Genomic DNA, 23,432 nt, shown 5'->3' on the forward strand with positions numbered 1-23,432 from the left:
AGAAAGAATGAACTGTTATTTCGAGAGTTATGGAAAATTGCGGCCTCAACAAAATACCCTTGTGATGAGCCCACACCTACATTTGCTCGCGCTTTATCTCAACTGTCACACATGTGATGCACGACGAACCTATAGCTTCTAAAGTAAAAAAAAAAAAAAAGCTACAAAATACTAGTCTTATGACAGTTCGAGTATGCATGGTGATTTGCTACGTTACTCAAGTTAATAAACTAAACTGCAAATTATGAAACACGATACATGTGATCGAACATCTTCGTTGTATTGCTAGTTTGTCCCTTCATAACTTAATCCCACGCACGTGGCGCACGGGTTCAGTGGAGAATCCGTATTGATTTTGTTTCTTCCAGCGCGCATACCAACAGCTCGGAGAGACATGGGCGGGCTGGCTGGCACAAAATTACACGATAAAATTCGACGGGAGCGCACGCCGTATTAACACGCTAAGGTAAATTTTTCGGCCAGTCTGAACATTAAATTTCGCTTGAAAAGGCCCGAATGTGATGCAATCGCGCAGTTTCACGGGCTTACAATCGTTTCAGATAATGTTTAAAAAAAACATGAATAGCTTTACTTGGAATAATTCCCATTCTTAATATGTAACATCAGAACAGCCATGCCAACGAACAATAATTAACCATTCTAACAAAAGTGGCTTCACGGCAACAATTTACGTAGCGCGGCGAAACCCACTTTAATCTGGGTGGCAAGTTTGCTTCTCCTCGTAAGAACAATTAATGCAGAAAAGCCACAGGTTCAGGCAAACGTTTTCCGCGGGCATTTCTCGTGAATATCGGATGTCACTGGAGACGGATATCTGAAATATCCCAGAAGAAACGTAAACTGTAAAGTTCGACGGAAACTTAAGTGCCAGTGTAACGCAGCTCGCTTCTTCTTAACCGAGGCGCATTTCTTCTATGTTCGCAGATAAAGATGCCTCTGTTGCTACTCGGAACTGCTGTCTTGGAACTCATATGCCTGGGGACGATTGTAGATTCTGCTATCATTCGTGAGTATAGATTTTTTTTTCGAAGAAGCTTTCAGCCGCGAAGTTTATGATTGTATACGTACACGGAAATAAGGAGGGCTCGACAGAGGACCGTATGATAAGCTGCATGTTGTACATGGCGGTTTGCTACGAGATAAACTTTCCACGAACAGTCTATAAGTGCTGCCTACCTTGCCGTTCGATTGCTACCATGCGGAAGCAAAAGGTTTAAAGACCACTCCCAAGCAATATCTGTGCTCTTTAAGCAAGCAGTGCAGGTGTAATGGCTTTGTGCACTACACATGGCATGATTATTTCGCAAATGAGTGATAATAGGTTGCTTTCTGAAGCGCCAGAAAAAAGTAGTCAGAACCTGCATTCATCAGCGATCATTGAGGTCATAAAACGTACTTGACGAAAATATGCCGAGTGGACGGCATACAAGGTATGTCGTTTCTATTAGCCCTAGCTTTTAATACAAAGACTCCGTGCAGACCCCAATTCTGCGTAGTGTCATCCCTGAACTATAAATGTCACCTATAGCGCCACCTTTTTTTTTACTTTTCCTCAGAAAAGCGCCTCATCGGAACCGCCTGCAACACGACGGTGCAATGCCAGGCATTGCTTCCGAAAAGCCAATGCATATATTCGAGCTGCTTTTGTATCGGAGGCCACTATTACAGCTGGAAAAATAACAGCTGCGTTCCACGTAAGTATTTTTTTCTATGATTCAAGTGTACACACGTGACAACGAACAGAAGACACGTGAACACAATGCATATAAACGTTGACTAATATATATCTGCTGCCTGAGTTTCAACTACGATATTCCATTGAGGATGCCAATGTTATAGAGAATACCAATGTGAGTTATATATAAAACCATGCTCCTCGGCATAGAACCGATATACTAAAATATTGTGTGGAACAAAGCAAGCATGAAATGTTATTTGGCAATTTCAAGATGTTACAAATACACCTGTTATATTAACAAAAATATGGTTTTGAATATAAAAAATTATAGGATGTAATGTTGCAAACGTGAAATATTTTATGCCTCTAAAAAAATTGTGAATAATGTATGCTTATGGCAAATGTAAAATATAATGAATGTATTTTCATATATGAAGAAATTTAATGTTGTGCAGCACGAGCTTATATAGTATTACAAAAGCATAGTGTTTTTGCATGCTGCTTGATGCACTAAACATAACAATGTTTCATTAGGATTACCAAATGCAGAGGTTAACTAGTCTATATTATAAACTTCTTTCAGTCTACTTCTGCTTTGAACCCCAGTGACCGTCACATTACTTTTGGATGTCATAATGAACCATGACAGGATAAATGTTTTCCTGAACAACAGGCAAGCTATGATAGCTATTCCAAGGTGCCTTTGGAAAATGATCAGACATAGATCTAAATGAATTTTCACGGACAGGAAAGACGCGAAAGGCAATGTTCTATTCCTAAGAGATGCAGCTCGTAATTCATAGAATGAGCAGCATGACATGTGTAGAGAATCATTGTTTATGCGAGTCAGATAATCATGAAAAGTTTTTGTCATGGCGACAATAGAGATCATTGCATAAGCACTTCCAGTTCCAGTCTAAGCAAAGAAACATGAGTTGTGCTAACTGCTGCTTTGTTTTCTAGAAGTTTATAAGCGGTACCACATTATTTCTTCGACAATATCCAATATGACAGCTATTATCACTGTTTGAATGTTTCACGAGGAAAACAAAAGATTGTCAACGTATTGACATCTTGCAAAGTAGTGTTTGCAATCAATTGATTTATCGATCCTGCCTATTCGCATGTGTGCTCCACCGTGGCCTCGCGTCGATGAACAGTCATGCTCCTTGGCGAGAACTGCACGCACGACAACGAATGCAGCTCGCACCTCATGTGTAGCACCCAGCGGTGCACCTGCATGCCGGGATACAAACAGGTCAAGGATTGGTGCGAACCCACACGGATGCAAGATGGTAAGCGTGCGAACATTTGTCTTACCTTTTTGTATAAATTCAGTGCTTTATATTTCGCTCACCAATTATACACGGGAGCCGTCACAAGAAGCTACTACAGTGAGTACTGCCTTCTCAAAAAATAAATTAACATCACACCTTGTTTAAGGCTCTATTGTTGCCTGAGATGCAGAAGTATCCACCATTCATTTCTGAGGATGGTATTTATAAAGGGAAATGCCTCATAGCGACAGCTAACAACAATGTCATCAGGTGAAAGAAGAGCTGAAAGAATGCCTTATACTTAAGGTATCTGCACTTGCTTGCTTGTGCCTATGGTATCTGCACAGGTGTACAGCGCTCCTTGACTGAATACCAACATAAGTACTACACTCGAACCTCATTATAAGAAACTTACATCTAACCTGAAAATAAGTTTGTTATATCCGAAAATTTGTTGTAAAGGTTTATTCTTAGCACAAAATTTATTGCGAGACTATTTTTCATTTACTTCATTATGACAGATATTCCGTTATATCTGGATTTGTTATATCGAAGTTTGAGTGAATTAGTACAATGTCTGATTTGTGCAACTGCATAGCCACATCACATCACCACGAAACTGGCCCCTATAGGTAACGTTAACTTTGATACAAGTGTTTTAGTCAAAGCTATGCCGAAGTGACGTGACCTGAAAATGGTAGAAATGTCACACTCCAATCTGTGAACACTTTACATTGGTCACAACAATTTATCCCTCAAATGCTTAAGCGAACCAGTAAATGCACATCATTAGTATATCAGTTAATAGTGCACTACAAAATTAACTGCATTATCTTTCAGTAAACATCTCACTGATGAAAATTTTTAAAAAAGTGATGGCCTGAGCTGTCGTGCTTCAAGCGGTCACATGCTTTCAAATTATTGTACTACCACGTGCACAGTGTAAAGTGAATTCCCGCTAAAGACTGTGACGCTTGTGACTTGGAATTGCAATTGATCCTATTGTAGCGAAGGTGATGATGGTGGCAATGGTTCATGTGTCCATATTCCACTGCAGATACAGAGAGGTTTATGGAGTTCCCACAGGAACAACCCAATCTGCTTGTTGTCATACTCAAGGGGCTTGGGATCATTGCCCTCAAGGTGTCACTATTTTACCTGTTGGCGAAGTGAGTACCTCGTGGCAAACGTGGTAGGCTTTACCTGATATGGCATTTTTTTGTTATGCAATAACAGGCATTGAAACCAAGTTGTATTATTCCTTAGCAAAAAAGCAATCAACTTCATAATGTTCACATAGACATTTGTGCCACAAACTAAGAGAGATGAATAGCGAGAAAAAGTTCACTTCAAATAAAGCAAAAAGAGAGGGAGATAAAACTAATTCTTCCAGGGTTTCTGCCAAGGCCTGCTGAAAGCTGCACTGTAATGATACTGCTGCTTTAAAATCTGTAGAAGCCTCTAGACGTTCACACGTATTTACATAAGACATAACTAGTAGTTTGAGCTTCCAGAGTTAACACGGATATGATCCAAAGAAGGAAATCAAACCAGAAGAAATATTATGTATTGTCTGTTTGATCTCATTCCGTTTAAATTGAACCTCAAGGTTTCACTCACACTAAAATAGTTCTTTTTTCAGTTTTCCATTCTACTTCTGGTTTGATAACCTGAACTTGTGCAACTACGGACAATTGTTACGTATATAGTGAACAACCATAAAACATAAATCTGATTACAAGTTTGACTGGTTGACTGATTGCTTGGCATTCGTGTGCCAGTACAGTATATGGGAGTGAAACAGGTTACAATGCAAAAATATTAGGAAGTTTTGACCACCTATACCTTCTTTACCACATGCCTTTTCGTCTATTTTGAACTGAGTCACCATAAACTAACATCCACAAAAATATTGGTGTATATGGTTCTCACTCAATCACCTAGGTGTGAAGTTTCCACTACCCACAAAGCAGAGCCATAACGTTTAGCAATGCTTATGCACATTTCAGAGTGATGTGTTTCTCTTGCAACCACATGGTGAGTCAGCAAGAATATACAGCCGGAGAAATCTACAGCCCACCCACCAAGCCCTGTAAGACATGTCCACTTCATACTATGCAAACAGTTTTGTCTTGAATTCCTTATGTAATTCTGTGCAAAATCACACAGCAAGCGATACGCACCTAAGGCAGTGAATGGGAATTAAAGTCTTTTCTGCTATGGATGTAGGCATCAAGATAGAGTAGGTGTTGTTAATAGCGCATGTTTCTCGTTTTGTTGACGAGGGCTCGGCAACAAGGCTATTTTCTGTTACGCCGCTTTAGTGAGCCTGTTCGGGGAAAGAGAGGTAGCTACGGAGGGAAAAGGCGCGCTCCGGGGAGACTAGCGGCGGCGGAGTGTGTTAGTCGAAAATAAAGAGCGGTAAGTATAAAGACGTATGAACGGTCACTCAGATGTTTTCCTTGTGATTTTCAGAAGTGCCTTTTTTAGTACCTGTCAATAGCGTAAATAAATTCAGTGTACTCTTATCGAACTGTGCTTTCCCTGATCGACATCGTATAGAAGGCATTCACTACAACATGAGTAAGCCCAGACAAGTTGGCGAGTCCAAGTCAGTTTAAAGCAAAAAAAAATTGTTTTCTGACTGAGTCTGGGTAATTTCTATTGAATTTTGATAACCTATTAAGTATACCTATAGCTCTACTATTTGAAATAAATTTCACAAAGGCACTCGTGCTGTAAGATGCTTGTTAATTATGGGAAATTGATGAATACAAGTTCAAACATATCTAAGTTTGAAGAACTGGTATTCTAAAAAAGGTTCTTTTTTTGTCCTTCTTTCACCTCTGAGACGAAATGTATATCCCTCGTTAATCACTTCTAGTAATGCCGTAAATTGATCTAGTTGAAACACAATCACGACGATCAGCATAAATGGGGCTTTCTCGTATTTAATGCTCTGTTTGTGCTTCTGGTAGCTATCTTCCTGTCACTGATATGTTCTGCACATAGACCACAACAACAAACGATGCAAAAGCAATGATTCACGGCACAACAGTCCTGCAACGGCACACGAAATAAACTTGAAAGAACCGAGCTTGTGTTTTACTTGAACACACATAGCAGCTCAAGGATTGTGCTATACTAACAAGAACAGGATAGGGCGAGTGCATGCACCTCCATTTACTTGTCTTATCCTCTTTGAGTACTCTTTGCCTGTCAATGCATATTGCCAACTGTGTTTACATGTGCAGGTACACAGGAACCGTTGGCAGGCAGCATGCCATACCCTTCTACAATCACAACCGGTGCGCAGTACCAGGTGCCACTCTATATAGACCAAGCGGTAAGACACTGACAAGTAGCAAACTAAAGAAATCTGGTCATGCAATGTAGGGTGTGCTGCAAAATCGGGACACAAAAATGATATGAGACACAGTTGCACAGTGACTGACCAGAAAGTGAGTGGGCCTGTTTAGAAAGTGTTAATGATTCACTATTTCATCTAGAAAAGCCTAAACTTACACGACATGCCATTTGTAAATAATAACATCAGGTTCACTTTCACAAATTATATTTAGTTATATTCTTCCTTTTTTCTCCCTTCTCGTCTCAAATCTTTTATTCTCATTGCCCATCCTTATAAAATGTAACATGCGAGCGATTATACATGCATCGACAAAAATCTGTTTTTCTACTAAAAAGTTTTTCTCTTTATATTATGACAACACAGTGGTCTGTCTTTTTATATTTTTGTCCGCAGTGTCATCTTGTAATCACAACCAGAAGATTTTATTATTTTTTTCATATGAGTCAGCTTATTAGTGCATTGTTTTTGTGAATTACTTCTCAACTTGCCAACTTGAAAATCATCATAGAACATCAGGGAGAATTGAATTTTGAATGCATAACATTCCTTACACACGGTGCGTATGCTTTGCTTACCCCCGTGGGTGGATAGGTGTGTTTCTTCATGCAGTTTCTTAATAATGATGTCTGAGATTTTCCATGCCAAAACCATGAGGTGATCGTGAGGCATGCCAAAGTGGACAGCTCCAGAAATTTGGCTATGTGGTATTCTTTAACATGAGCACTGACATCTCACAGTACATACGCCTCCAGTCACGTAGTTTCTTCAGATTTGTTCGACTTAGATACCAGCCACAGTAGAAGCTGAACAGAGTGTAGTGATTAGACTTCTCAGTGCAAAGGTGCTTTAAGGCAAAGCTACCTTCGTTTCCCCCAACACTTGCAGATGTCGAACGTCTTGTTGCATAAATGTAAACAGACCCTCACACAAGCTGCCACTTAATAAAAAAAAAACATCATTCGGTGATGACATCTGCACCAGTTTCCCAGAATAATTGAGAGATGAATTATTCGCACGAGTGGATATTACGGCCTCGGCAATCTTTCTTCCTCGCAATACTTCACTGTTTTCAAGATGGCCTATTCTTTTTTTTTTTCACTGTTTTTAGTGTTTGCCCAGGTTGAAAGAGAGCAGGTTGTAGCACACTTTTGCCGTATTACAACAAGCTAGTCATCATGCCTTTTTCACATAACTTGCCAAAATGCCATATCTGTGTTGTTGGCACTATTTTGTCGTCAGACACGCCATTGCTTGCTTTTCACAGGAATGCAGTGTCATGTAGGAAAATCCTTGTCAGTGAACAGGCAGGATGAGCCCATTCCATAGCTTATAAATTCCACACATGGCAAATGAATCTAACGAAATTGGGCTCATGATAGCATCACAGGTCTGTGGCGAAAGCAAAACTAAACACAGCGACACTGAGTGACGGCCTTTCTGAGATCAATGTTAAAGCCAGAAGTTTTCTCTTTCAGGTGCAGTTCCCCAAGGAGCAGACAGCCAACTACACCGGAGAACAGCATACTACGCCTCAGCCCGCTTTTCCAGCTTAAGCCCACACGAGCACATTGTGCAAAGCTGCTCTACAACCAACTTGCTGCAACTAAAGCTTTGAACTGCTGATTAACCTTTTTCACTAAAGCTGCATGATTTAAGAATCATTTGTGACCAGCAGAGGAAGCAGATATTTTACGTCTTCCAATTTGTGCTTCTTTCATGCCCTCATCTATATGCAAGGCAACATACATTTTTTTGTAGAGTGATTAATCAGCTCATACGAAACATATAACGAAGTCACATGCACTGTGCTACTGTTGTATCTCAAAAGTAGTTGAATGCATCATGGCAGGGATGAATAGTAATAATTATTGCGGCAGTTACAATTCAACAAACCTAAGCTGCAAGCTATGATGATCAGTAGTAATCTCTAGATTAGTTTGATTCTGTTACTTTGTAAGGTGCAATGTCCTAAATTAATGAGAAATAGCAAAGTAAGTTCTCAGTTTGATTATGACTGCTGACAGTGTTTTGAGATGTAACAACATGTTAGCATTAGTGGCTTTGCATTCCGCAGCAATCAATACACGCTAACCACGGCCGAGATAAGAAAATCCTACCATGTCCGAGTGCAGTGGTCCACAGCTGAATCGCTATAGTGGGTCCACCCTGCTACTGCTAACACGGCCAGAGGATGCAAATGCACATCACGTGTGTTTTCATCCAGTGGCCACACTACTACTAAGCAAACACTTTCTCATTTTAATTTTTTTCTCTAACAATCTGCTAACATTGTAAACGTGCCAACTACAACTGTGAACAAAGCCCTTTGCACGTGACTCTAAAATATCAAAGCCATTACAGCAGATAACCGGCAGTGTGCTGCACTATCAGGAAAATGACCGGCAATCGCCAGAAGGCATGCTGAACAAAGCTTGTCCTTTGTCTAGAAAGTGTTTACGCAACTTGCAAGTCCCATCCTAAAAAAGTGCGGGCAAGTTGAGTACCCAAGGTCAGCCAACAACCTTTAACTATTGAATTAGAGACACTATTAGGGCATTACCTGTATGCAAACTTTATGAGAAAAAATAAGAAACGGCAGTAATTAACACAAAATAAACTGCCTATAAATTTAAGGCACAAATAACAGTGCAGTCACACAAGTTTTGGTTATTGCAAGCTTGTAGTTTTGCAAAGGAACATTCAGCTGCTATTGGCAGCAAGCCCAGATAGCTAAAAAATCATGCCTACCATAATAGCATATTTTCTGTTGCAAACAATTGCCAATGAGTAAAACTCTTTTTGACAACCAGTCACGCTTGTATGATATCACTTTCGCCATTCTCTTCTTATGTGCCAGCATTTTGTAAAGCAACTCTTCCAGCTTGGGCTTAAATACGTTTTGCACTCATATTTGTAAACCTCAACAAAAGGGAAAATAAAAGACGAATAAAAATATACTCGGCTGTAGTGTGTTAATCAATAGTAAATGTAGTGATGATGCCATAATGAATATGATGTATTTATTTACAAGAGAGCTCCAGACATTACGACACACGACTGGAGGCCTCGCGCAAATTTGAGGTTTGTAATTCAAAGTTCTATGAGGGCTTTCCATGTTTTTTTTTTACAACTTGCATGAAGTGGGGTACGTACTTGATTCGAACCGAGCCACTGCCATACACAAATACTCATGGCAGGCCTGAGTCTTGTACCACATTGGAATGAAGAAACCACAAGAACAGCTTTAAGAGATAATAAGTACAGTGCTTAATTCTGCAATGTAAAACAAAAAGAGACACAAATAGCAAGCACATACAATACTACTTTGAGCAGCACTAGATGGTCGATTGTGGTTTTCCACAATGCTCAGATGCCCCTAACAGGTTATAAAAACAAGTCACACTTAGAAACCAGGTTGCATGACCACAATTAGTACCCTACACACACAGCATGAGACACGATTTATATATTATTTATTTATATTTTAGGTGTAATGTGCCCGTCATGTTCTCAGAAGTTCACTCGAATCTCGTGTGCATCCTCATTGCATTGTTCCCGTAAACAAGCACCAACCAGCAAAACATTTTTCTTCCAATACACGCAGTGGCTCACCTCAACTCAACTCACCTTTAAGCAACGGTAAGTGAAATTGAACACGCAATAGAGCCGTGGGTGACATATGGTCATAGAACTGGCATATAATCGGCGACGCAGCATGCTATATGTGACCAATTAAGAGCACGCAAGTAAAATAATCATGCGCTTAAGGACCCCCCCTCTCAACCAATGAGCTAAAATATACACACAGTTTTTACACTTTTGTATCAGTCAGTCAAAATCGATACCCCTCTTGGTCGGGATTTTCCTACTTCTGGGGTTTAACAGGCTCATGCCTTCCTTCTCCACCGGCGCAGCTTCCTTGCGAGACTTGCTCCTTTTAGCTGGAGCGAACAACATTGCATCATTATCGACAGAATCCACCAGCGTTTTGAGATCTCCGGCGTCGGCTACGGCTACTAGAAGGTCCAGACGTTCTATCGCAGCACTCATACCGGTGGCTTTCTTAAACTTGAGCTCGTAGGTCTTCCCGGGAGGCACGAGCGTGACTGACAGTTCATCCGCGTCGTCGCAAGATTCGAGTCTGCAGTTGCCGACGCGCCTTCTGTAAAAAGGCCATCAATGAGCAGCGTGTCAAGTGCTACGAGTCATCCGTTACAAAGAGCCCTTTATTTCAGCTTTTGTTACCGTTTCGATCGAGCACTTACATTAAATGCTTCACGTTTTCTTCGCGACGGGAATTCAGCGATCCGCAAGACTCCTCGAAGCTTGTCGTCGCTTTCCAAACGCCGTTACCATCCGTAATGAACAGGTTCAGCTTGGACAGCCTCGCGTCACCTTCCTCCGTTAACAGAACGAGAAAAAAGCGACCCTTGGAGTCGTCAAACACTTTGCTGTGTTTCAAAAAGCGAGGCATTTTACCACAGTTCCGCCAGTTTCGCGCTGAACTGCAATCCTGCAACCAGCACGTTGGCTTTGCTTCGGCTCCGGTTGGCTTTTCGATGACTATTCTGCTCTGGTTGGCTAATGAATCGAGCAGACGACGCTGATCCAGAAGCGAAACCGGCGAAACATGGCCGCTCAATACAAGCTGTGTTGGCACGACCAGGTCGTTTACAAGTTCAAACTCACATGGTGAGATTCTGACGACAACTGCGTCATTTTGCCGTCTTTGCACTTACTAAAACGCATTGCTCTAACCACTTTTTTTTTTCTTTCTCCGCTCATAGGCCACCCGGCAGCGTCGACGTTCTAAACCACGAACGGGTTGTCTCTATATTCGTCCATACCCTTCGCCCGCATAATTTACTGACACTTATTTCCCTTCACAGGACCTTATCACCACAATTTTAACGGCTGTGAGCGAGGACGAGTACCCTCCGAATCTTTCCAACCACGAGTTTACCGCCGACATAGGTATCCTTTTCTTTGAAGTGTTACATTTGTCTGTCTTTACTTAGGTTGCTCAAGGCTCTAACCTGTACGCAATCAACGCAGAATATCGTAAATGGAACTACAGCGGTGAACTGGTTTTCGAGAAGGACGGCACAATGTACGAATTGTACCGCTACCACTTCTACGTGCGCGTCCGGAAAAACAATATCGTCGCGCGCTCAGCCAACGTCAGCCGCCGTCGCCACTACGACGAAGGTGGTAAACTTCATCGACGATTTTTTTTCCCTTTCATATTCGTGGTTGGTCAATCGCTCCCCCCCCCCTTCATTTGTGCTTTCGCAGATAGCTCATCTGACGAGGCTCCCTTGGTGCCAGTGAAACAAAAATGGTCATCACGTAGAGAGAAACGCAAGATCAGGCTGCCTGCGATGTACCATTACAGGGGAACTCCAGCTTCTCACGCTGTGGCTCGCAGACAATACAGGCGCGACCTGGAGCGAGCGCTGCCATTCTCAGTACAAGACTGCCTGCGTTACGTGGTAAACCCACGGCACCTTTTACCAAATCTGGGATTAGTGCAATGATAACATGCACGCACATTTTTTAAAGCTTTTCGTTATGCCACTTCTGTCACCAGAAAATTATCTTAATCAGAAAGCACGCATTCCAAGACGAATTTCCAATGAGGCTAGTGAAGCCAAGCTCATGAAGGTACTACTACCGAGTAGAGCCTATGTAAGCCTAACTACACTCAATGATGTCAAAGACTAAACCTGATTAAGTTGTGTGTTGTAGAACCAAGTACACCCGAGATACTCACGTTTCATGCGGCCTAATTATGCTAATTAAACCTGACTGTGCCAAGCCGGGTCTAGCTAGGAGACCACCAGCTCTGCTCTTACTCAGCCTTCCTCTTTTAGTGCAATTCGCCCACCATTTCTTTTTTTCTTTTTTCAGAAGCCTAAAGATGCCAGACAGGATCTTGTTGTGAGGCAGTACTTCGTACCTGACATGATCTACCGAACGCTTCAGTACTACGCACATATCCCAGAAGCCCAGAACGACGACAGTGCTATTGTTTTCCTCAACAACGACGTGTCCTTCGAAGTCCGTGAACCGCGAGCCATTCAGTTTGGCCAGAGCAGCGAACCGGCACCAAGCACTGGGCTGTTTCAAAGCCTGAAAAGGTGATTCATTCAGTAAAACAAACACTGCAAAGCAGTCTTCTTATAAATTCCCATGCTTATATAGGCTTGAAACTCTGTTATAAAATTTTCAGTGGCTGCACACTACTCACGTTAAATTCTGAATGCACATAGAGTAATATAAAAGCACAGCCACAGTGGCAAGTCTCGATTGGAACGACGTTTAATAGATATCTACAATCAACATTTGGTCAGGTACCGACAAAGTTCACAATTTACTATTCTATTTTGCAGCTGAAAGCAAGATAAGAATACAAAACGGCATCACAAGTAATAATACTCATCATACACGTGGTCCTAGTTGACATAAAACCTGAGACCATAAGTGTAAATTCGTAATTCACCGGAAGGTCTGACAAACTACGGGGCAGGCCAACTGATTGGAAATCCACAATTTGTGGACAATAATAAAACACACTCACCAGCACTTCAGTAGTCAAGTGCATATTTTGTGTAATGGAGCACTCTCTTGAAAACACTTTCTGAAGCAGCGCTATGACGCAGCATGTTCAAGCAGAGCAAAGGTCACTCCGGTCTACACTGTTGCATGGGCGTGAGTTACAATACAAATTGAGCTTTCATTTCATCAATTTCAGTTCTTTTCAAATGACACATACAAATGAGTGCCAAAAATAAGTCATATAAAAAAATGTAAAAATGTCAGAATGAATGCAATAATCCTGGCTAAGTAATCCAACCTAGATTTAAATGGCATAGTCGGAACAAAAGTAGACTGACATGACTATATTAACTACACTCAAATCTCATTATAACAAAGTTACACTTTGCAAAAAAATAAGTTCCTTATATCCGAAAATTTGTTATAAAAGTTATTCCTAGCACACTATCTATTGCAAAGCCATTCTTCGTTTACTTCACTATAACTGATATTTTGTTATATGTATCTGTGTTCGTTATATAGAGGTTTGGGTGTATCTCATCATAAGAGCTACAGCAAAATTACAAGACGAAATCTTCCAGAGTTGAAAAAAAAAATACAACAAAAAGTCAGTTCAGATGCCCAGTAACCCTTTCCAGCTGATTTATAATGCGAGACCGACAAAAGGTGGTCTTTTGATAACAGATTATTTATTCTGTTATGGAAAGAGCCCCCTCCCTTATTTTGTAATTAACTAAAAGGGGTGCCACATCTGCTTTTTGCTTAGGTGGCATAGTCAAGCCAAAGTTTCAAGTAGATAGCTTTTTGCAATAATGGCGGCACAGAACCCGTGATGTTCCATTCCAAAAACTGTGCAGGTTCCACCTTCACTGCCCGGGGTCCAAAGGGAGGCCGTTGTGAAAAGCATGCTATTGCTTGTACTCCTTGCAGAGCTTTTTTTTTTTTTCTTTTTCTTTAGGACTCAACCAATCAGAGCACAGGGGGAGGGGGGTAGTAAAATGTTGCACACACTAGTGGATCAACAACCCAGTGTATTTCGCTGTGCTGAAACACTACCAGCCACTGTGCACAGAAAATTTTGTAGGAAAACAAAATGACAATGTTGAGGTTCCGCTTAAAACAACCTCGTGGGCTAGACGTGAACGCTACACAAGGCATGAACATAACGAGCGAAAGAGTGCAAGTATACGTTATTGGATTAACAAGGTGCCATATACAGGCCATAAATAAAACATTGCTCTCTCATAGTTCTCGAGTCCACAATATTATCTATTCATCGCTATGTCTGTGTAAGTGCACTTTTTAAGCACAAGCCTTTTCGATATATTTGCGCAATAGAGTTTCCTTTCTTTTCTTTTTTTTTTCTTTTTCAGGGGTGTCGTGACAGTTTTCAGCAAAATGTCCAAGTGGATAGTGTGACAAGTAGCAACACCTTTGTTGGACAGACAAGGGTCAGCCAGTTATGCAAAGTTTGCAATTAAAAAAAAATGCACCAAACACGACTTTCGTTTTCTCCTTATTCACATCACGCAACCAAGACTAGGAATTCAACGAGTAGGCAGCTGGGGCACAACATTTCACAACACAATGGTAAGCTTTCAAGTGATACAATAAATTAAAATACTGAGCACTGGTTCGGAAGTAACAACCTGGTAAAATATGTACACAAGCATATGCCAAGTTACGCCATCTTACAGAAATAACGCCTACCGTCATCGACCCTTCTTTTAAAATTGGGGGTTGGTCGTCACAAGGATATGCTCTCGCACCACGTACAGTCACATGGTGCGGTAAATGTGGCATCCCGCTTTCTTTTCGCACTAAACAAATGGGCATACTAACTGCACTGCCGACAAATGAAACCTCTTGCCGTGCCTCTGTTGCAGTCTACTTGCCATTTCAGTAATGCATTATCACCGGATTGGCCCGCTAGATAAATGCATAATCTCTAAATGGAAGCACTCCAACGCTTCACAAGGCTAGGATGACGATGAATAAAACACTCATGAAATTCTGGTATTACTCCCTAAAAGTAATGCATCAACCAGAATGAGGCAAAAACTTTTGCTGTCTGCAGCGAATTCTGTAGGCCGGAATTTAAGTCCATGTCATAATCGATTACACCAAGCTGCGCAGGCCTGTAGCCAGCATTTCTTTCCGGGAAGGGGGCAGGCCCTAGGCCAATCTCCTGTCTACGGGCATAAAGCTGTGTGTGTTGAATGCTCATGAGACATACAAAGGCTGCCAACAAATTAATCAGATGAATCAGTCTTGATGCTTTGCCAATATTATTTCATTAACATTAACACAACACATTTCTAATGTGCTTTCTTTTTTCAAATGTATAACATTCTCATGCTGTCCTTCTTTGAATATATTAAACTGTGTTGAATGCAAGCTCTTTATGGGCACAATAAAGACGTGTAGCTTCACCAAAGTGAAATTTTGTTGCAGTCAGTTCTTAAGTTTGAAAATTACAGTAATGTCAGCAAAAGTAAGTTGGCATATAAAAACATTGAAACCAGCCTCTTCCTTGAATCATCATTTGAAAATTCTGTGATGTTTATAAAGAAACCTCAAATCTAAAAACAAAATACGTCCAGACACCCCTGCTGACATTGTCTACACACTTCGGCAGCATCTTTAGTGTTCCCTTAAAACGATGTACGGTGCCGACGGATTGAAACAGGAAAATTTAGGGCTACGCAACGTACATATTTTCGTTCCCACTGTCTACAAATTGGGTCATATCGGCGTAATTTAGACTTGAATGCATAGATAAAAGCCAACATTTTCTTCAGAGACCAGACTCATCGCTGCAAGAGGTAGTTATGTCGAGAAATGGTGCATACCAATCATTTTACTGAAAAGATTGATGGCGCTTTTGAATCTGTGGGTAATGTGCAGTAATACCTTGTACATGCGCTCTTGAAAAACAAAAATATTGGGACACCCTTGCCCAATCGAGCATAGCGGGGCAAGCGAAACTCTGCGTCTGCATGCCTCATGCGCTTTGCTTGCCTCACACGCTGCAACTTCTTTTTATTGAATCATACAATGCTCTCTTATAACTGTTTCCTTCCTCCATGCTGGGAACTGGACTTGAAACCCACGTGCTTAGGGAGCACAACACTTTTGCTGCTATGGGCAACAATGATGGCTGTGCATTCACACTCAGGCAAAAATGAAATTGGGAAATGCAAAATGATAAGCGACCTCAATAACACATCAGATTGCCTTATCGGAAACGGCTGATAGCTGACAAGCCCACCATCGAGGGAGCATCGATTATTAGAAAAAGGTGTTTGCAAATATGCGATTGCAACCGACATACCCTCGAGCGCCGAATTTCTGTATGCTGGTCAGCGCTGGGTTTTTCGTGTATGACACTGTCACTGAAATTTGCGATCGATAGATGTATCACTTGAAAAATAAAAAAAAGAGACAGAAAGAAGTGGACTATCTGGAGAAAGATAAAACACAAACTCTTGGAAAACGTCACCCAGTTTCACTTGATAATGAAATATCACATATTTGCACCGAGAATTTGTACGAAATTGGACCGTACCAATGAGGTTGTACATCACATGAGTGCTTTCACATTTTGTACCCAGTCCAGCTACTTACTACTTTTAAGTTGCACTAACAGTGAATTTTATTGGCAGGTTCAGAGCGCTTCCAATAGCAGTTTTTCTGCTCCACGCAGAGCAAGTCTGTTCATTAGACCGAATGAGAGTGATCCCTGTATGTTTCATTAGCAGATCTGGAGAATCTTTGCCGCCAGATCCCCTCCACTGAGCAGCTCTCATTACCCTGTGAAGAGCGGCGAATTTGACAGAAAGTCGCGAGCACCCTGCACGCGCGCGGAGCGTGGCATACTACGTCGCTTATGTAATGCGCTACCCGAGCACACCCATTTTTGCTGCACGTGCCCACAAAAGCGAAAACGGCGCAAAAGGCGAGAAATGGCAGGCCCTTCCAGAAGTGGATGTGCGCTAGCGCCCCCTTCCATTTGCTCTGGCGGGTGTGCCTGTGTTCCAGTGGCAGATTTCCTTTGGTTGCCTCTCCAGCACAGAGTTCGTCGGCCACTCCGAATCTACCATTGGAATCCACAATAAGGCCGTTTAAAGAGTGCCGAGTACTTCAAAATGACATCTTGCTGCATCAAATGACATGCTACGACAGCCTGCTTTCCTTTGGCAGTGCAGAGAATGCGAATGCAAAAGCTGTGACATTGAAAGTGGTACATCATGTGCGATGAGACATCATAATCATCAAAGACTACACAGTCACAAATGTCTCTGTCACGTGAAACAATGCATTTGTGCATTGAAACTCCTTGGTTAACAAACATGTTATATACATATACAGATGTATAAAGAAAAAAATGTATCGCAGTCAATAATACGACAGCATGGCGCATGATATGCACCGAGTTACAAAGCACAAAACTTGATATTAGTATTAGTATAAAAAAAAGGTCCTGCAACACCTTCCTAAGGTACCGTTGAAAGGCCCTACAATGTCAGTATTCATGTTTAAAATTACCCTGCACCTGTCGCACCTGTTTGCACTCCGTGCTGCGTAGCTACGACAATGTGGTTGAGGCAAGCACAAGCGTTTTTTTTTTTACTGTTTTTGATGACACATTTTAAACTCCCAGTGCAAGAGTATATGGCCAAGATATTCAATGGAGCCTCAATTGGAAGCATTTTTTTACCCACATAATCAGTGTTGCAGAGTCTCGTAATGTTAAAGGTTTTTATAGCTATGAGCAATTATTAAAACTTTGTACATTTTAAATGGCAAGCTGAGGCAGCTCTTCCATGACAAGGTTTAAGCATACACACGCAGGAGATATGTAGTTGAAGTTTTCTTTCAGACAGAAAATGCCTGCAAACATCTCTAGTTGACTACATAAACAGCTAGACTAAAAACTTGGCAAGTTCACAACTCTAAAAGGGTAGGCTTTTTTTTATAAATAAGTAAATAATAAGGATGGGATGTCACTGATCATGAGGGGCATCTAGGATGTCCACAATGAACAGTGCTGCCCAAAAATGGTAAAAACAATCACCATGTAAGTCAGTATGGCAAGTGGTTGTAAGACACCGACAGACTTGGTCAACGGCGAGTCATTAACAACAACAAAAAATTACGGTGATGGTGGCAGTTCTAGTTACTGCCCACGTGCATGGCTTCACTGCTGCAGACTCCAAGAGGTGTCGTGGATGCCACGGTAAACCATCTTCAGAGCGTCCAGCCTCGGCATGGTGTTCTGTAGGTGTGCAAAACAATAACAACATAACTGTCGAGATTTTATGCCCCGACACTGCAATACGAGAGGGCCATAGTGGAGGGCTCCGGAGATTTCAACCAGCTGGCGTTCTTAAAAGTGCACTTAAATCAAAGCATAAAAGACTACAGCATTTGGTGTCCATAAAAATGTGGCCACAGAGGCCGAAATTTCATACCGCGATTTTCGGGCGAACAGTTTATCACCATTGCCCCTAACCACCATGACGGGTGGGCATGCAAAGTTGAGGATGTTGAAGAGATAGAAGAGCTTTTTCCGGTTTTCTGTGATACCTAAGCTTGAGCAAATGTCACTGTTCTGATTCAAGGCAAACCAAATAAAAGTTCGAATAATTTCCAAGCAAATTCAATTGATAGCAGAATTTTAGCAGTAAAAACAGCTGTGAGCCATAAGTGAAAAAAATATGTCAAGTATAAAAATTTTGCCGAATTTAACCTCTATAAGCTCGTATCGTATAACATGCTTCTAAACTTTTTAAAAATGTTAATCGGGGTGCAGGTAATGTGTACATTTAACTGTGAAGTGTGGCTTTGTGGCAGCGTGGATTTCTCCTGAACAGGTTGTTTTCCTGCAGTGTTTTGCTGTGCAGTGAAACTGTCTCTTTTGGGAAAATCTGCACAACTGTTAATCACCACTTCATGGTTAAATGTGGATATTATCTGCACCCCGATTATTATTTCTTTGTTGAAGTTTAACAGAGTGCTATACTAGCTTGGGTGAGTTAAGTCTGGTAAAAATCTTGAAGGTAAAATATTTTACTGCTTTAGCTTGAACAAGTCCTGTTGCTCCATTTCAAGGCCTGTTACTAGTATTTGCTTCAAAGTTATTTACTACTTACTACCATTAATTTTAAACCATTACAGCAACGTTTGCACATGCCTGATGATTTGCATAGTTGAAAAAAGCACATTATAGGACTGGATTCAAACAAAAGTTTCTTTCCAAACTATATACCAAATCGTAGCAGAAATAAAAATCATAAGCAATTGCACTTATTTATTTAGTTTACAGACGAGACACCATTTCACATCAGCGTACAGTTTCCTTGTTATACAGGTGTAGTTTATTGATAAGGAGTTCCTACAGGGCAATTGTTTGAGATGAACTTGGATTTTGAACTTGGTAAGTGGACAGAGATAGCCGTATTTATCCGTTCACACTTGACAATTACCCATATCTCATCAGACTCTGAACCTAATGTCAGTGATAATTCTCTAGCTTTATGTTTAACCTTAGGCCACTGTGATTCATAAAGAAAGGCCCAAAAGTAATGTGCTAGGTCTTCCAATAATTATGTTTTTGACAGTCGCCAATTAACTTTGTCAGTCCGGTCTCTCAGGATTATACTGTTCATGCTGCTTGTATGCACAGTCAGCATAAAAAATTACAGACCATGAGACAAAACAAAAAAAACTGAGTATTCCCACTGCCTTGGCTGACAGCCCTGAATTTAGATTCGTGGCCTCTTCTAACACATGCTGACAACATGTACTGGGCAGCTCGACGAAACACAGTCATAAATTACTGAGACATTCAAAATTTTCCTAGACTTAATGGTCTCTAAACTTATGATGCCAAATGTACATGCATACAGATACATGTGGCTTGTAATACAGACATAATGTGGCAGAGATCATTTTGTGAGCAATATCTCGGGACTCACTTGAAATAAAGGCACCAAGCTGGGAACCTTGGAATCTACGTTGTGCAGCAATATGACCAGGTAAAAGATGACACTGTGCTGTATGGATGGAAGAGCAATGAATCAGCAAGCTGCCTTCGTTAAGTACTACACAAACGAGAACAGGTTCTACTAGACTCCGGTAAAAATTATTGAGAACTCTCTGCGCAGACATGCGTTTTTCTACCACTTTGGTGTTTATCGGCAATAATATCGCAAAGCGTGAGGTTCACAGACCGCTTAGTCAGTCAACGAAAAAAAAAGACATGGTTTACATTAAATTCCACAGCACATTTGAGTGACTATTGCTGAAACACTACAGAGTACTGTGATACGAGAAGGTGTATGCTATAAAACATTTACCCATGCAATGTGGTTCCTATTTTACCATAGTGTATGATGCTTTCCAGCACTTAAAAAGTGCCGCCATATCCACGAAGTGAATGATGATGAGTGGGCGAAGCTCCGGAGCTAAACCTGGTAAACCATGAATCCTCCATACATTTTGCCCACTCGATTTTATTACAATGCTCCCTCTAGCATACCTCGCCACACTAAATCAAACGACTGCTTTCTACCAATGACACGCGCCATATGTGACATCATTCCTGTTTTATAACATCTCATGATCAACTACAAGTCTAACATCTTTCATGATCAGAACATGAAAGTATAACATCTTTCATGATCAACTACAAATACCGCCGTCTAGTTTATAACATCTTGCATCTTTTCATCATCAGCTACAAGTACCGCAATCTAGTGAACACTGCAAAAACTAAATAAGAGGTGGCTACATAAAGGGAATGGTAACGCCATCTAGTGAACACTACAAGAACTAAATGAAGGGTGGCTACATACAGGGGACGCAGAGCCCACTCCTTAAGAAGCTTCACCCCTAAAAATTATAATCTGGGGTGTAACGCGCCAAAGCCAACTACCCCGTAACATTATGTTATGAGGCTTGCACGAGTAGGGGGCTCAAGGGCTAATTTTAACCAGATTGGTTTCTTGGCCAAATTTGAGAACATGGCTGTTATCGTATTTTGTCCCCATCCAAATGTGGCCGCTGTAACTTCGAGTAGAACGAGCCCTCTCTAGCTTATCCCAGCTGCAACAACTCGGCCGCTAAGATACCACAATCGGTTCTCTGAATGATTGCAAGTGATTTCGAGAGAGTTAGTGAGATTCAGCTGGCATTTGGCAGGGGATGTGGCAGAAAAGATGTAGTAAACTCAAACCTCATTATTACAAAGTTGCACCTTGGATGAAATGAAGTTCGTTATGCCCTAAAATTTATTATAAAGGTTTATTTCGAATACTATACCTATTGAAAGACTATTTTTCATTTACTTCGTTATAACTGATATTTCTTATATCGAGATTTAGGTGCAGTTAAATATTTACATGATGGCTCAGAAAAAGTGTTCGGGGAATTGCATTGGCCTCAGGGTGGTACCATGTAATTTATCACAAAAAAGAGCTACTTTTCCATCTTATCCATGTATACAATCTGGAACACACACAAACAGTAACACAGTTGTGGAACTGGCATTCAGTAGATACACCTACAGAACTTGACCACCTGCTTCCTGCGTGATATCACAGTAAAGTTTGAATAACACTCGTCTAAAGTGGATATGTGCAATCTCTGGATGCTGGCTCCGTCCGCAGGTGCTATTTTTCATGGGCAACAAGCTTCTGTTTACGCTTAAATTGTAGCACAAACTCCCAGTGTGTGGTAAGAACATCTTTGGTATCACCTAAGAAAATCTTAGAACAATACTTATGCACCAGAATTTGATGTTTGGCATTTCTCACCTTATTTGTGCTTGTAGTACTGTTAGTAATAAGTTTACTTTCTCTCTTACTGTTTTTTCATGTTTTCTTTTTTTTTCTTTGTGAAAGACAATATTTCGTGATTCTTTCATTGTCTGTTGCACTGTTCCTGCTTAAATATTTGGTTTTACATTCCATTTTACATAATATTATTCACACGATATTTGCTTGCTTTCTATATATCTTATGTTTGTGAGTTCAATTTTATTTTCTGCATTAATTGATGGGTTACCTTGTCAAGATGTAATTTGTACATTTATTTGTATATGCTTTTGCTCTACTGCTCCCCCCCCCCTCTTCTCTATGCCCTCACTCAAGCGCTAAGTAAGATACTGATAAATAAATATGTAAACGTACGCCATTGTCCTTTGTATACTTTAGCAAAATTTGAGGGTGGTCGCCCTAAACAAGTGTGATCCAAAATGCACAGCAGCATAGAGAAAGGAACCTTCTCCAGCCAAACGCTCGCGCAGAAAGCGCTCTAATGTGAACAGGCGTAGCCTTCCAAGACGGCGTCATGGAACGTTATAGTTACCATGGATATTGCTTCCGAAATCACGACGTCTTCAATGTTTTCCTTGTTGATGAACCTCGACTCCTGCCTCCCGGTTACGAATGTCGTCGTGGTCTGTAGACCCAAAGACCTCATAACCAGGAGCGACTCTGCGAGAACGACGATGCATTGAACCGGTACGAACGCATCTGTCTCTCGCGACAAGGGTTCAAGTAAGCCGGCAGCTTACCCTCTTTGACGCGCCGCCGAAGTTTCACAACCAGGAGAAGACACAGTACGATTAGGGATAAGCCAAGGATGTCGACTCCCTGGTGAAGACCAGGCGCATCGAGTTAGGTCAAATCAAGGCTGAGTGGAGCTAACATCGAAACCAAGCGTTACACAAGATGCGCAACAGTAGCTTGCTGGTAACTGTGCGTCATTTCACACTCGTCATACTTACGATTATTGCTTATGTTGCCACAGACACAATGTTCTACCACAATCTGCCCTTAAGAGGAGGTATCGATACAGTCATCGACTTTGGGACCTCCTAGTGTATGCTAACACAAGTAACATCAATAAAAACATTCCGAATAAAATAGCGCTATAAATGACGCATTTTTCTCTATCATACAACGCCCTTGCGGGCTTTTAGACAGTGCCATTTTAGGATCAAGGGTAGAACTGCAACTTACCCTCGTATGGAGACCGCAGCGAAGAAAACAGGCGAGAAATAGAGGCGTCAAGACGAGCCATCGCTTAGTGTTGAAGGCTTGGTGCCGGAATATGTACTCCTGGACTAAGTTCTTGCCGTAATTGACGGCGCAGAAGTCCAGGGGCTCGCCCCGGACGTTTTCGCACGGGAGTTTCGACGAGGACCGAACGGCATTTCCGTTGCATGCAGGCTTCGCGGCGGCAGATTTCTTGCCAGCGTTGCTTCTCCCGCCTTGAGTCATCGCTGCAGATTATGTTGGGGTGCGCGCACACGGCGAGCCGAGCATAGTTCGAAGTGATCGAAAAATTCAAGCAGTAAGGTTGGCAAAAGAGCTACAGGACGCCGCCATCTTGGTTGGGCTGAATGTGGTGCATAGTAGTTGTCGTATCGAGATCTCTAATAAAATACTCGTTGTGTTGTGTAATTTACATAACCAATAAAATACTTCTAACGTGTATCAATAATTGAAAAAAAGTTTTT

The 23,432-nt window shown here is 41.4% G+C and overlaps 4 protein-coding genes across 6 annotated transcripts; 2 read left to right on the forward strand and 2 right to left on the reverse strand.

Annotated features, from left to right (window-relative positions):
• The first annotated feature begins 348 nt into the window (after positions 1 to 348).
• Positions 349 to 9,303, forward strand: LOC119167118 (uncharacterized). The gene is made up of 8 exons (XM_037418543.2): positions 349 to 466; positions 946 to 1,027; positions 1,578 to 1,715; positions 2,860 to 2,994; positions 4,034 to 4,145; positions 4,986 to 5,068; positions 6,231 to 6,322; positions 7,822 to 9,303. The coding sequence occupies exons 2-8, from the start codon at positions 952 to 954 to the stop codon at positions 7,897 to 7,899; spliced, it is 714 nt and encodes a 237-aa protein (XP_037274440.2). The 5' UTR covers positions 349 to 466; positions 946 to 951; the 3' UTR covers positions 7,900 to 9,303.
• LOC119167120 (uncharacterized) lies at positions 2,696 to 10,820 on the reverse strand. 2 transcript variants are annotated; one of them, XM_075867053.1, is made up of 3 exons: positions 10,612 to 10,820; positions 10,162 to 10,508; positions 2,696 to 2,935 (listed from the first exon to the last, which is right to left on the reverse strand). In XM_075867053.1, exons 1-2 carry the CDS (start codon positions 10,818 to 10,820, stop codon positions 10,175 to 10,177), a joined length of 543 nt encoding a protein of 180 aa, XP_075723168.1. In that variant the 3' UTR covers positions 2,696 to 2,935; positions 10,162 to 10,174. The 2 variants fall into 2 exon arrangements, with proteins under 2 accessions (XP_075723168.1, XP_037274442.2); XM_037418545.2 differs by lacking the exon at positions 2,696 to 2,935 and having other exon boundaries at positions 9,345 to 10,508.
• Positions 10,821 to 10,940: 120 nt separating this feature from the next.
• Positions 10,941 to 14,406, forward strand: LOC119167117 (uncharacterized). Of its 2 annotated transcripts, none has more exons than XM_075867052.1 (7): positions 10,941 to 11,038; positions 11,134 to 11,170; positions 11,236 to 11,320; positions 11,402 to 11,557; positions 11,642 to 11,838; positions 12,257 to 12,486; positions 14,278 to 14,406. In XM_075867052.1, exons 1-7 carry the CDS (start codon positions 10,977 to 10,979, stop codon positions 14,321 to 14,323), a joined length of 813 nt encoding a protein of 270 aa, XP_075723167.1. In that variant the 5' UTR covers positions 10,941 to 10,976; the 3' UTR covers positions 14,324 to 14,406. The 2 variants fall into 2 exon arrangements, with proteins under 2 accessions (XP_075723167.1, XP_037274439.2); XM_037418542.2 differs by having other exon boundaries at positions 11,402 to 11,554.
• On the reverse strand, positions 12,650 to 23,325 carry PIG-H (Phosphatidylinositol glycan anchor biosynthesis class H). Its single transcript, XM_037418544.2, has 5 exons — positions 22,933 to 23,325; positions 22,485 to 22,563; positions 22,277 to 22,404; positions 19,885 to 19,962; positions 12,650 to 18,182 (listed from the first exon to the last, which is right to left on the reverse strand). Exons 1-5 carry the CDS (start codon positions 23,191 to 23,193, stop codon positions 18,105 to 18,107), a joined length of 624 nt encoding a protein of 207 aa, XP_037274441.2. The 5' UTR covers positions 23,194 to 23,325; the 3' UTR covers positions 12,650 to 18,104.
• Between the last annotated feature and the right edge of the window lie 107 nt (positions 23,326 to 23,432).

Source organism: Rhipicephalus microplus, chromosome 6 (assembly GCF_043290135.1).
Source record: "Rhipicephalus microplus isolate Deutch F79 chromosome 6, USDA_Rmic, whole genome shotgun sequence".
Classification (NCBI taxonomy): domain Eukaryota; kingdom Metazoa; phylum Arthropoda; class Arachnida; order Ixodida; family Ixodidae; genus Rhipicephalus; species Rhipicephalus microplus.